The sequence below is a fragment of the Mytilus californianus genome, unplaced genomic scaffold, assembly GCF_021869535.1.
Source record: "Mytilus californianus isolate M0D057914Y unplaced genomic scaffold, xbMytCali1.0.p SCAF_11, whole genome shotgun sequence".
NCBI lineage: Eukaryota > Metazoa > Mollusca > Bivalvia > Mytilida > Mytilidae > Mytilus > Mytilus californianus.
Window position 1 is genome coordinate 74,132,944 of NW_026262593.1, and position 14,667 is coordinate 74,147,610.

The following is a 14,667-nucleotide window of genomic DNA, read 5'->3' on the forward strand; positions in this document are numbered from 1 at the left end:
CAATAATACATAAATAACAACAGACTACTAGCAGTTAACTGACATGCCAGCTCCAGACTTCAATTAAACTGATTGAAAGATTATGTCTTCATCATATGAATATCAGGCACAATCCTTCCCGTTAGGGGTTTAGTATCATACCATCATAACATATATGAGAAGAACATAACCCGTGTCATGCCAACAACTGGTTTTTAAATAAATGTGTTTAGTGCCGATGCAAAGACCCTATAAGTGAATCAATATTAACGCCAAAATATGCAATCTTTAATGACCTGACATGTATTATTTAATCTATTACCCTATTACCATTTCTTAGAATTTTGCAAAAATCCTCCAACAATGACATGTGACATCAACTCATTGTTGGCAAACTGACTGGCTGTATCCCTTGACCTGGCATGGCCATTTTGGTGCGAGATACTGCTTTTTATTGTCTTATGGTTTTTTTCAAAACTGTCCTCTGTATAATGCAGTAAGTGGCCATGTCTTTCCATGTCATCAGCCTTTGAAAGAGAGTAAAAAATTTGAAAATGTTAGTCTAATTAATACACACTTATAATACACACCATTCAAACTATATAAACTGGGAATTATTTATGAAGTTGTAAATGAGACCCACCATTTTTTCTTAAAATGTCCTGTACCAAGTCAGGAAAATGGCCATTGTTATATTATAGTTCGTTTCTGTGTGTGTTGCATTCTAGTGTTGAGTTTCTGTTGTGTCGTTGTTCTCTTATATTTGATGTGTTTCCCTCAGTTTTAGTTTGTAACCCGGATTTGTTTTTTCTCAATTGATTTATGAATTTCGAATAGCGGTATACTACTGTTGCCTTTTTTAATCCTTTATTTATCTATGATGTCTTCCTCACTCTGAGTATATGGTGACCTGTAGAAAAATAAACTGACATTCTAGGGGATATATATACAGAATCTTACAAAGCAGATGGTTTTCTGCAATGTATAAGATATTTTGACCTTGAATTAGTGATGTCACAGATAACTCCTCCATTCCTAAATATTATCAGTTCAACAAGACAAAAATGTAGTCATGCTTATAGTGCAATTGATGGTTGGTGGTTGATGGTAAATAGAAGCCAATGAATAAAAAATGTTAATTGAAAAATGCAATTGTTCTGCTAAGAATCATAAGGAAGAAAGACCTTTTTTCTGGAGGTTATTGATGTGTAAACTCGGTCGCTTACTCACAAACTTTACACAAAATTTCTGTAGTATAATAGTCTCAGATAGTAATAAAACATATGTATTACAAATGTTTTTTGTTTATTATTATTTTAGCATTAATTATTGTGTGGATTTAACTTCTTTTCATTAGTGAGGCAAGTTGGCAGGACTAAATTATTTATAGCCTTATAGGGTTTGTGATTTATTTTCGTTGGTGGGGTGAGTTGGCAGGCCTGAATTCAGCTGGAATTTACAACTTTTTAATAGCGGGGCCAGTTGGTAGAAACTGGTCCTGCTTTCAGTCCAATCGTTTGTAAATATTTAAATTTATCATGTTTATTGTGATTAATATGCTTTTTATATGGGCTGCTTTAATTGACAATAAAACAGTGTACTCCATCTTTGAGGGAGATGTTCAAATCAGGGATTTTAATAGCATCACATTTAATACAAATGAATATCGTGACGCTTAAAGACCCTGGGGAGAACACTGTAAATAATTATTACGTGTTGTACGGCTTTTTCGTATTTATTTTTGAATGCCTTTCTTCAACTGGAAGGGGTAACAGCAAAAATCACAAATAGCCTTTCTAGACGTCATAATGATTTTGAACAGAATAACATATGCAATCAGAATGTAAACTTACAACTCGGTGGGTTTTAGAACTGTATAATGAAGTGAGGAGAAAGTGGGTTTTTGAATCGAATGGGAACCACTCTGTCTCTGTCTTGGTGTCGGAGCTTCGTTCCTCGTCGTACTCTTGTTCATCCTCGTCATCAACATCTACACCTTCTTCTTTAAAATCTTCATCGTACTGATCTTGACCGTTACTGGATTCATTTGGTAGTCTGAGGTCGCACCATCTACGATCATGTCAGTAGCGCTATCCGTGAAAAAATCATTCTCGTTATCTTCTCCCAACTTCAAAGTTGACTTGGTTTGAAAAATTCAGAACACGCTGGTGCCGATCAGATTCCAAATGCCGGTGATAATTTGCACATTTCTTTGTCTCGTTACCACAACAGTCACATTTAAAGCTTTCCCGTGATTTAAATTTTGACATTCGATTGCGAGACATGTCAGCAGCTTCATTGACAACTATCAATATCGAAGAAACGCTTTTTGGTAATCAACGAAATCGCTGCTCTTTGAAACGTATACGCAACCCTGTTTATACGTGACGTCATAATGCAGACGACAGTAATGTCAAAATTATTACAGTTCTGTCAAAGACGCTAAAGATCAAACGAAGACAAAGACTCGATTTAAATGCCATGTTTCAGGTAAAAAAAAACACAATCATTGAGCATCATAAAACCAGACAGATAAAAAATCAATGAACTAGAAATATTACTGCAAATTCTACTTCTATTACGATTTTTAATTTTCTGGAAAAAAGGAATAACATAAATTTTGGTGAAAATTTATAAACAAGTGGAAACAGTTGTGGGTGAGGTTATACTGAAAAAAAAATGGATTCATCAAGAAGATAAGATATTTATTAGTTTAAAATCAGATTGATTTTATAAATACATGTCATCATGAGATAACACTAATAAACACTATGTTTGCAATCTTTACATATAAATATACATGTAACATTTATAAAAAATAGAAAATAAAATAAAATGTGAATGATAATGTTATAATTGTGAAACCTGTTTTTTATAGCAAAAATCTGTTGAAGCAAATTTATCTTCAATAAACTATGCTCTTATTGAAATAAATATATAAAATAACTGTTGTCCTATATAGAACCAATTTGATCCATTTTTTTTTACTCACATCCAAACAGAATAGTGTGTCATTCCCTCCACAAAAATCAACTGATGATTAGCAAAACAATCTAAGGCTTGTACCATTTGATAGAGGTGGGGACGTAGGGGGCATTTTTTTTTTTTAGAAAAACAAGAGTGCACACGCTGAAATGTCTCGCCTTATGTACTAACCATTAATATTATGTTGATAGTCCTAATTAGAAAGCTCTACTACAACTATTACATAAACTTAACATGATCCAAGAAAATGATGTCAAGGTCATATAAACCAAATGAGAAATACATGTACAGCTTACAATCCTTCCATACAACAAATATAGTTGACCTATCGCAGTTTAAGAAAAACAGACCAAAACACATAAACTTAACACTGCGCAATGAACCTTGAAAATGAGGTTAAGCTCAAATAAAACCTGCTAGACTGACATGTACATCATAAAATATTTCCATACACCAAATATAGTTCACCTATTGCATATAGTATTAGAAAAAAAGCCCAAAACTCAAAAACTTAACTTTGACCCATGAAAATGAGGTCACGGTCAGATGACACCTGCCAGTTGGACATGTACACCTTATAATCATTCCATACACCAAGTATAGTAGACCTATTGCATACAGTATAAGAAAAACAGACTAAAACACAAAAACTTAACTATAACCACTGAACCATGAAAATGAGGTCAAGGTCAGATGACACCTGCCAGTTGGACATGTACACCTTACAATCCTTCCATACACCAAATATACTAGACCTATTGCTTGTAGTATCTGAGATATGGACTTGACCACGAAATCATAACCTTGTTCACTGATCCATCAAATGAGGTCGAGGTCAAGTGAAAACTGTCTGACGAGCATGATGACCTTGCAAGGTACGCACGTACCAAATAAAGTTATCCTATTACTAGTACTCATAATAAGAGAGAAATTAACATTACAAAAAATCCTAACTTTTTTTCAAGTAGTCACTGAACCATGAAAATGAGGTCAAGGACAATGGACATGTGACAGACGGACACTTCGTAATATAAGGCATCTATATACAAAGTATGAAGCATCCAGGTATTCCACCTTCTAAAATTCAAATCTTTTAAGAAGTTAGCTAACGCCGCCTCGCCGCCGCCGCCGGATCACTATCCCTATGTCGAGCGTCGCAGGCTCGACAAAAAACAAAACAATCTGGCCATTATTTTATTAACCAAAAAAAAAAAAAAAATAGTCTATTTTGTCTTATCAACATCTTCCCTATATGTTTTTCTTTTCAATGTTACTGAATTCAATCCATTAAGAGGAATTTACAAGATCTATGGACAGACATACAGGGTGGTTCATATATAAAACCCAAACTTGGTGGGGGACAGAAAAACCTTCATGTTTTTTATTTTAAATATACTGTGTAATAAACTCCCAAGTACTCGCAAAGCGGTTTGTGTTCGTACCGGCAGACAAAGCAGCAAATAATGTAGTGGTGGTGTGACGCATATACTACACGGAAGTTCTCCAAAACGAAATTACAAATTCATCTACATTCAGGTCCGTACGCTTCACAGAGAGTCAAATTGTAAACAAGCATATCACTGCCACTACCCAGCTTAAGGCCTCTTCCGAACATTTGAAAGTCTCTACTATGTACTGGTTACCTAAATTGCACAAAAAACCATTTAAATTCCGTTTCATCTCCGCATCTAGTAAGTGTTCTACTACTAATCTATCAGTGCTTCTAACTACCTCCCTTACTAATATCAAAGAACTTGTTATTAACTTTTGTAATAAAGCTTATGAAAATAATGGTATTAATTATTTTTGGAGTGTTAAAAATTCTTTAGAGGTTTTAGATAAAATTCATGCTTTTGATGGTCCTTTTAATTCTGTTGACAGTTATGATTTTTCTACTCTCTATACTACACTTCCACACAATCTTATCAAGAAAAAGTTTTCATATTTAATTAAATGGTCTTTTGAAAAATCGCATTACAAATTTATTTGCTGTAACTCGTTTAAAGCCTTTTTCTGTAACGAAAAAGGAAAGTATGCAAGATACACTTACTGGAAATGTGAAGATATGATTGAAGCTTTAAATTTTCTCCTGGACAACCCCCCGGTGGATCGCTATCCTTGCCGTGGTCGGGGGGCTTGCGTGTCTCAGTGACCCCAAAAGCTATGCCAGCTGGAGCTTCGTCTCCTGGAAGGGTTACCCATGCTGGACAGGTCGAAGGGTAGAGACCAGACTAAAGTGATCCGAACATCGTACGAGTTGCCCGATGTTTTGAATAAAATAGGCTCTCCAACCCGTTGGCCGTGGGTTGCTACCCGTGTCGGTGGTTGACGAGATCCTTGCGGATGAGGGCTGTAGTCAGACTCCTTACGGTCAGAAAATACCCGGACGGACGAGACTATAGTTCAATAAGCTGCTTTGGTTCTGATATCATCTAAACGGGAGGTCGGATGGACCCGGTTCGATCAATCGGCTGGTCATGTCGAGCCCTTCAGTTAATCCTCAACAATAAGCTTTCTTGTAACAATTTTCATTATTTACACATGTATTTAAATTAAGCTATTTATATTTCGGATAACTGAAGAAGGCGATGGCTCATGGGCCAATCAAGTGGTACGCTTTCTATTTCGCTTGATGGATACGCTCTGCTTGAGTATACTATTCTTGGAACATCTGGTGCTTTCCGCAGTGGATCTTGGGTGCTAATTTTGGGGACAGGCTGCATTATACTTGCAGCTTGCTTTCAGCATTAGCGCTTGACCCCGGCTCGCCACGGAAACACAGCATCGCCCTTGTAGGCACTCCGAGGTGGGTGGATGGCAAGGATAGTGAATCTTTCTCCTTTCGTATGGCAAACAAAAACCAAACTTCTCAATTAGCTTCAACAAAAAAAAGAAAATGTGATGACTCTGCGCCCTGTCAGGAAGATGATAGTTGGCCCCGATTTATTGTGATTAAAGGAACAGATGAAAAACCAGTTTCAAAAATATCTCCTTTTGTAATTCATAAACAAATTCAAAGCATTGCTGGTACAGTTAAAAAAGTTTCAAAAATGAGATCAGGGAATTTGTTGGTTGAATGTTCCAACAAAAGTCAATCAACAAATTTGCTGACCATGACAAAAATTACAGACTTTTCTGTTTCTGTCTCTCCTCACAATAGTTTGAACAGTTGCAAAGGAATCATTCGAGACAGAAGTCAATATCTGGGTGATCTTACCGTGGAAGAAATTAGTGATGAATTAACAAACCAAGGTGTATCTGATGTTGTTAGATTTCAAATAAAAAAGAATGGAAATATAACCAAATTAAATACATATCTTTTGACCTTTAATACTCCAACTCCTCCCTCATCTATTACTTTAGGTTGCTTCGGAATCAGAGTTGACAGATTCATCCCTAACCCAATTCGATGCTTCACCTGTCAAAAGTTTGGTCATGGAACCAAACAATGTCGTGGTACGCAGAGATGTTTCAAGTGTTCTGGCGAAGGACACGAGGGAACAACCTGTAGCAATGAATCTTCAAAATGCGTAAACTGTGGTGAATCCCATTTTTCATCATCTAGGGACTGCCCTGTTTACCTGAAAGAAAAAAATATTATTAAAATAAAAACAGAAAGAAACATCAGTTACCCAGAAGCTAAACAGATAGCTTCTGTTTCGAGTGATCCTCTAGTTTCGAACAAACCATCGTACGCCAGCAAAGTTGGCCGCTCTTTCAGTCATGAGAATACACAAACTCGCATGACGTGGCCAATTGATGCTGAAACTTTTACAATGTTGCCTGTTCAATTAGAAACTTCCGATAAATTAATTATTCCAAGAAAATCAAAGCCTTCTAAAACCAGTACTCAGTCAACTCAATCTTCCTTACAGATCTCAATGTCATCATCTAAAAAAAATGAAAAAAAGAAATCAGATAAAAAAGATGCAGTTAAATCAGACAGTTGGGGCGGTGAATCTGTCTGGGATCTTCCCAGTGACATAGATGATTCTTCCATCTCAAATAGTCTTCCTTCATCTGCATCTAAAAAGTTATCTTCTACACCCAGTGCAAAGTCTACTAGAGCCCCGTCTCCTCTTCGTTCTCCAGAAAAGAAGGATGTCCAAAAGAAGCCAGTAAATACATCCTCTCAGAAGTCTTCTGATTCGAGGTCGCGGGGTAGGGGTCGAGGCGGAGTAAAAGCAGCCGCGTGTGGTCCTGGAGATCGACGACTCTCCTCACACAACAGATTTTCAACACTTATCGACGAAACTGAAATGGAAATCGAAAGTGTTCCGCCACCCGAAAGATCACAATCTCAGGGTGAGCGAAATAAGAATGCTGGCAAACTCGACAGCATTCGCGTTTCTATTTTCAAATCATGATTAATATCATCCAATGGAATTGCCGAGGTCTTAAAATAAATCTTCTCGAGTTAACGCTTCTAGTTCAGTCATTTTTACCTTCTGCATTTTGTCTTCAAGAAACTCATTTAAAAGAAAGTGACAATGTATCTTTAAAAGGATACAACATGTATAGCACATTTTCTAAGGTAGATGAACGTGCTGCAGGCGGATCATCCATTTTTGTGAAGGACAACGTCATTCATAGCACAGTCCAACTCACCACGGATCTGCAGGCAGTTGCAATTCGTTTATCATTAGATAAAACAATTACATTATGTTCTATATATATTCAACCCAATTCAATTATAGATAAAGCTAAACTCAAAAACCTCACTGATCAATTACCCTCATTTTAATCCAATTTATGAAGATATTTTTGCAAAACATGAAAATAAAATTCCTCCGTTAGGTATACGTTTAAAACCACATTTAGCTTCTTTTGATTTAAAATCTGTTGCTCAAGTTGAAACTTGCAAATGTCCTCCATGGGAACTTCCCAAACCAAAAATGATATTTGATCTCCGTGAACACAATAAAAATAAAACAAATCCTCTTTTAATTCAGCAACACTATGCTGAAATCAAAGCCAATTATTCAGATTTTTCAACTGTCTATACTGATGGATCAAAAGATGGTGACAGAGTTGCATCTGCTGCTGTCTTCAGGGACAGAGCTGCAACTCTCCGTTTGCCGTCTGATGCATCGATCTTTACTGCTGAAGCAGAAGCAATAATTTTGGCTTTGAAATTTATTGCTTCTTCAGATAAATCCAAATTTATTATATGTTCTGATTCACTTTCATGCTTACAAGCTATACAAAATACTAAAATTAAAAACCCAGTAATTCTCAAAATTTTATATGTAATGAGGAATTTAAAAATTCTTCGTAAAGAAATATTATTTCTATGGGTGCCGAGTCATGTTGGAATCCTTGGAAACAAAGCTGTAGACCTTGAGGCAAAGAATGCCCTGGGTGACCCTTTATCTAACTGTGATATACCATATACCGATTTTAAATCTAATATTAGAGAATATGTTTTTAATATATTGAAAAATGAATGGAGTAAAAAAGATGATAATAAATTACATGAAATTAAACCTAATTTAGGTAAACCTTTCAATAATGTTATGTGCAGAAAAGATCAGTGTGTTATTTCTAGATGTCGTATTGGTCATACTAGAATAACACACGAATATCTTTTAAAAAATGAAGTAGAACCACAATGTATACCTTGTAACTGCAAGTATACTATAAAACATGTTTTAATCAATTGTATTGACTTTGCTGATATTCGTAAGAAGCATTTCAATGTTAATAATATGTATGATTTATTAAATAATGTTCCATTTACAAATATTGTTTCATTCTTAAAAGAAGTTGGAATATATTCTAAAATATAAAAATGTTATTATATTTAAAACGATTTTAAATTTTATCACGTTATCTTAATGTTCATTTTTATTTGTAAATAATCAATTTGCTTTAATCTAGAATTTTAGTTTATTGAAGGGCCTTTTGTCTGATTTTAAGAATATGCTTTAAATTGTAAAAAATATTCGAATTAGCTCTCGCCGCGATATAGCCTTGTTGTGCTAATGCGGCGTAAAGCAACCAACAATCAATCAATCTCCTGGACAACATATATGTACGTTTCGGCGATAGAATGTATCGACAGGTTGTAGGTATTCCTATGGGCACTAACTGCGCCCCTTTAATAGCAGATTTATTCCTGTATTGCTATGAATCTCAGTTTATGACCAAACTCAGTAAAGACACGTCATTGTTACATTTGGTTGATACATTCAACAATACCTTCCGTTATCTAGATGATATTTTTTCGTCAAATAATCCAGAGTTCTCTAAATATACTACCGAAATTTACCCAATAGAACTTACTTTAACTAAATCTAACATAAACAGCAGTAGTTGCCCTTTTCTGGATTTGGACATTTCAATCTCTAAAGGAAAACTCCATACGAAAATTTACGACAAAAGAGACGATTTTTCATTCCCTTTTGTTAATTTTCCTTTTTTAGACGGCGATGTTCCTTTGGCTCCATCATACGGTGTATATATATCCCAACTCGTTCGTTATACCCGTGTGTGTAGTGATGTCATAGATTTTAACGAACGTAATCAATGCATCACTGGTAAATTATTAAATCAAGGATTTCGTTACCATAAATTACGTAAAACTTTTGCTAAGTTCTTTCATAGATACAAAGATTTGATTAGTAAATTTGGCTGTACTTGTAGAAAACTGATTAAAAACGGTATTTCACATCCTAAATTTTACGGTAATATTGTACTTAAAGCGCGGAAATCACTATGTGATCCGTGTATACTCATCGAACCTTTAAACAGGCTCATTAGTAAAGGTGATCTTACAAATGTTGTAATTAGATCTTTGAATATAGTTTACATTGGCACTAATATCGATTTTGTCATCATCAAATTAAAACATAACTAAATTTGTTTTTTTTTCAAGTGGGATGTATAAAGACACACCCACGTTCGTTTAGATCTATAAAGAGGTTAAACTCCTAACTATCCTACTGTCTGTCGATACATTTATGTTTGGCATTGCACTAGTCATGTCTTCTTTGACTGTCCATGACGTTAAAATACTAAATCCCTGGGATGTGTTTTAGTTGATTTTAGTCTCTGATGCATGATTTTTTATTATTAATTGTTTTGGCTTTTAACTAGCTGTCAGTAACTGCGAGTACTCTCAAATCGTACTTTCTTGTTTATTTGACCTGTTGATACTAATTGTATTGCTTTTTTGTTATTTAATGTTATTCAGGGTTATATCTGGTCTATATACCAGCTTTGATAAGTGTTTGGTATAACTATAAATTTTCACTTCGTACTATGAACGTTAAAATTATTTATTTTGTAAAAGTATTTCCTTTCTCTATTCGTCCTGAATATGCATGAAATACTTGCCACTGGACGTTAAGCAACCAACAATCAATCAATCAATCCTTTCTCTATTGGTACTGTACACGTATACCTAACAACAAAATTATTTTCATTTACCTGTGTTTAAAGTTATTGCTAATGGATGGTATATTTGTTCGAGCATATTGTTTTTCTTTTATTGTTTAACATTTCTTACCTATATAACATGTTACTTTTATTATTCTTCCCTTAGTTTATTTATTTTGTATTCTAAATTATTTATTTTGTAAAAATATTTCCTTTCTCTATTGGTACTGTACACGTATACCTAACAACAAAATTATTTTCATTTACCTGTGTTTAAAGTTATTGCAAATGGATGGTATTTTTGTTCGAGCATATTGTTTTTCTTTAATTGTTTAACATTTCTTACCGATATAATATGTTACTTTTATTATTCTTCCCTTAGTTAATTTATTTTGTATTTACATTGTGTCATAGGTCAAATTTATTTGTTCAGTGTATGTTCAATGGTGTTAATATGTCCTTTGATTGAGTTAAGCTATTTCAGTTGATATTTTATAGTGTGTCTTTTTATGTTTTGATGTTACACTATTGTTTCAGAAAAAGGGTGAAGGTTTGGTACCATTAAAACGTTTAAACCCGCTGCATTTGTTTGCACTTGTCCGAAGTCAGGAATCTGATGTTCAGTAGTTGTCGTTTGTTGATGTGGTTCATAAGTGTTTCTCGTTTCTCGTTTTTTATATAGATTAGACCGTTGGTTTTCCCGTTTGAATGGTTTTACACTAGTAATTTTTTGGGGCCCTTTATAGCTTACTGTTCGGTGTGAGCCAAGGCTCCGTGTTGAAGACCGTACTGTGACCTTTGATGGTTTACATTTATAAATTTTGACTTGGATGGAGAGTTGTCTCATTGGCACTCATACCACATCTTCTTATATCTATGTAAAAATAAAAGTTAAAAGATGTATTCCTTTATCTTTATAAATTTTAATAAAAAAAATCACGCTTGGGGTTTGCTGAAGAAAACATTTTTGCTTTGTTTGCGTGGTAAAAACAAATCTGACTTGATACATGTTTAAAACCCAGTCCCCCCGCTTAATAGCGGGGCCAGTTGGTAGAAACTGGTCTTGCTTCAGATTAATATGCTTTTTATATGGGCTGCTTTAATTGACAATAAAACAGTGTACTCCATCTTTGAGGGAGATGTTTAAATCAGGGATTTAAATAGCATCACATTTTATACAAATGATTATCATAACGCTTAAAGACCCTGGGGAGAACACTGTAAATAATTATTACGTGTTGTACGGCTTTTTCGTATTTATTTTTGAATGCCTTTCTTCAACTGGAAGGGGTAACAGCAAAAATCAAAAATAGCCTTTCTAGACGTCATAATGATTTTGACTAGAATAACATATGCAATCAGAATGTAAACTTACAATTCGGTGGGTTTTAGAACTGTATAATGAAGTGAGGAGAAAGTGGGTTTTTGAATCGAATGGGATTTGCCACTGGACGTTAAGCAACCAACAATCAATCAACCAATGAATCGAATGGGAACCACTCTGTCTCTGTCTTGGTGTCGGAGCTTCGTTCCTCGTCGTACTCTTGTTCATCCTCGTCATCTACATCTACACCTTCTTCTTCTTCAAAATCTTCATCGTACTGATCTTGACCGCAACTGGATTGGTAGTCCGAGGTCGCACCATCTGCGATCATGTCAGTAGCGCTATCCGTGAAAAAATCATTCTCGTTATCTTTTCCAACTTCAAAGTTGACTTGGTTTGAAAAATTCAGAACACGCTGGTGCCGATCAGATTCCAAATGCCGGTGATAATTTGCACATTTCTTTGTCTCGTTACCACAACAGTCACATTTAAAGCTATCCGGTGCCTTAAATTTTGACATCCGATTGCGAGACATGTCAGCAGCTTCATTGACAACTATCAATATCGAAGAAACACTTTTTGGTAATCAACGAAATCGCTGCTCTTTGAATTGTATACGCAACCCTGTTGATACGTGACGTCATAATGCAGCCGACAGTTCTGTCAAAATTATTACAGTTCTGTCAAAGACGCTAAAGATCAAACGGAGACAAAGACTCGATTTAAATGCCATGTTTCAGGTAAAAAAACACAATCATTGAGCGTCATAAAACCAGACAGATAAACAATCAATGAACTAGAAATATTTAATTTTCTGGAAAAAAGGGGTAACATAAATTTTGGTGAAAATTTATGAACAAGTGGAAACAGTTGTGGGTGAGGTTATACTGAAAAAAAAATGGATTCATCAAGAAGATAAGATATTTATTAGTTTAAAATCAGATTGCTTTTATAAATACATGTCATCATGAGATAGCATTAATAAAAAATATGCTTGCAATCTTTACATATAAATATATATGTAACATTTATAAAAAATAGAAAAAAAATAGAAAATGTGAATGATAATGTTATAATTGTGGAACATGTTTTTTTATAGCAAAAATCTGTTGAAACAAATTTATCGTGTAGTGTTTGAGCGATATTTTTTAACATTGTCATAAAGCGGGAGGTTTGGCATGCCATGAAACCAGGTTCAACCCACCATTTTTTCTTAAAATGTCATGTACTAAGTCAGGAATATGGTAGTTGCTATCAAATAGTTCGTTTCTATGTGTGTTGGCGTTTGTTTTTGTTGCACTTCGGTGTTCCTGTTGTTCCTTTGTTTTCCTCTTACAGTTGATGTGTTACCCTCGGTTTTGGTTTGTAACCCGGATTTGTTTTCTCTAAATTGATTTACGACTTTTGATTGATTGATTGTTGGTTGCTTAACGTCCAGTGGCAAATATTTCATGCATGTTCCGGACGAGAACAAGTTAACAATAAATACAATAGGTAGGTCCTGTAATAGAGGCCGTCCGGGATGAAGGTCTGGGAAAATTGGACTGCCACGGAAAAATGAGGGTATATTGGATAGGACAGAAATTTAGCCTTGCAACAGGCCACCTACGGACCCCTCAAAGAGTTGTTGCAAGGGTTCTTAACGTGCAAAGAACGTAGCACTCTCTTTTCACGAGGCATCGGATTTAACGTCCCCATTCTGACCGGACGTGATTGCGAATTTGTACATCCCGCACAGCCAAACGGACGCCCCACTTTAGCAAGGGTTTAACCGCCGGTCGGAGGAAGACCAATGGTGACCATATTTCTATTCCCCAGTCACCTTTGGGGGTTATGACTTTTGAACACCGGTATACTACTGTTGCCTTTATTAACAATATCAAACCTTCTCTTCAGAGGTTTTCACGCTTAATGATAATAGTTACTTTACTTACATTTTTAAATTGGACTTCAAACTTAAATACCAGATAGAGTTGGAGGATGATTTGTGTGTTATGCACAGTCCTTGTGAATGGTGTAACAGGGACAGTAGTACCAAAAAAAATCATTGGGAAAATGTTGTCATCATTAGACATGACGAACAAGCTAGACCAGGACTTGGTATTATGTTGTTGTCCAGGACTTGGCACTATGTTTCACTTGCTAGTGCACTCAAGTACTAGTCAAGGAATGTTCCTCCTATTGTGGGCCAATTTGGATAAGCTAGTGTGGTTACATCAACTGTTGGAGTGTCTAAATGATTAGCATAATCACAGGATTAGAACGATGGAAAAGGATATTTGAATTTTTCCCAAAAAAAAACCGCCCGTCATCAAACAGCCCCCCGGTGGATCGCTATCCTTGCCGTGGTCGGGGGGCTTGCGTGTCTCAGTGACCCCAAGAGCTATGCCAGTTGGAGCTTCGTCTCCTGGTAGGGTTACCCATGCTGGACAGGTCGAAGGGTAGAGACCAGACTAAAGTGATCCGAACATCGTACGAGTTGCCCGATGTTTTGAATAAAATAGGCTCTCCAACCCGTTGGCCATGGGTTGCTACCCGTGTCGGTGGTTGACGAGATCCTTGCGGATGAGGGCTGTAGCCAGACTCCTTACGGTCAGAAAATACCCGGACGGACAAGACTATAGTTAAATAAGCTGCTTTGGCTCCAATATCATCTAAACGGGAGGTCGGATGGACCCGGTTCGATCAATCGGCTGGTCATGTCGAGCCCTTCAGTTAATCCTCAACAATAAGCTTTCTTGTAACAATTTTCATGATATACACATGTGTTTTAAATTAAGCTATATATATTTCGGATAACTGAAGAAGGCGATGGCTCATGGGTCAATCAAGTGGTACGCTTTCTATTTCGCTTGATGGATACGCTCTGCTTGAGTATACCATTCTTGGAACATCTGGTGCTTTCCGCAGTGGATCTTGGGTGCTAATTTTGGGGACCAGCTACGTTATACATGTTATACTTGGAGCTCGTTTTCAGCATTAGCACTTGACCCCGGCTC

The 14,667-nt window shown here is 35.8% G+C and overlaps 1 protein-coding gene across 1 annotated transcript; it reads right to left on the bottom strand.

Moving 5' to 3' along the window:
- Positions 1-305: 305 nt before the first annotated feature.
- LOC127719306 (uncharacterized) lies at positions 306-11,999 on the bottom strand. The gene is made up of 3 exons (XM_052225319.1): positions 11,887-11,999; positions 1,833-2,016; positions 306-506 (listed from the first exon to the last, which is right to left on the bottom strand). Exons 1-3 carry the CDS (start codon positions 11,997-11,999, stop codon positions 306-308), a joined length of 498 nt encoding a protein of 165 aa, XP_052081279.1.
- Positions 12,000-14,667: the final 2,668 nt, after the last annotated feature.

What these genes read in the sequence shown, in the direction of transcription:
- LOC127719306 (XM_052225319.1), bottom strand. Translation starts at nt 11,999, where the DNA reads ATGATCGCAGATGGTGCGACCTCGGACTACCAATCCAGTTGCGGTCAA. An exon ending in GATGACGAGGATGAACAAGA is followed by an intron (nt 2,017 to 11,886) that starts GTACGACGAGGA and finishes AAATGAATCCAG; the next exon opens with TAACGGTCAAGATCAGTACG. An exon ending in GTTCTAAAACCCACCGAGTT is followed by an intron (nt 507 to 1,832) that starts GTAAGTTTACAT and finishes TCTCTTTCAAAG; the next exon opens with GCTGATGACATGGAAAGACA.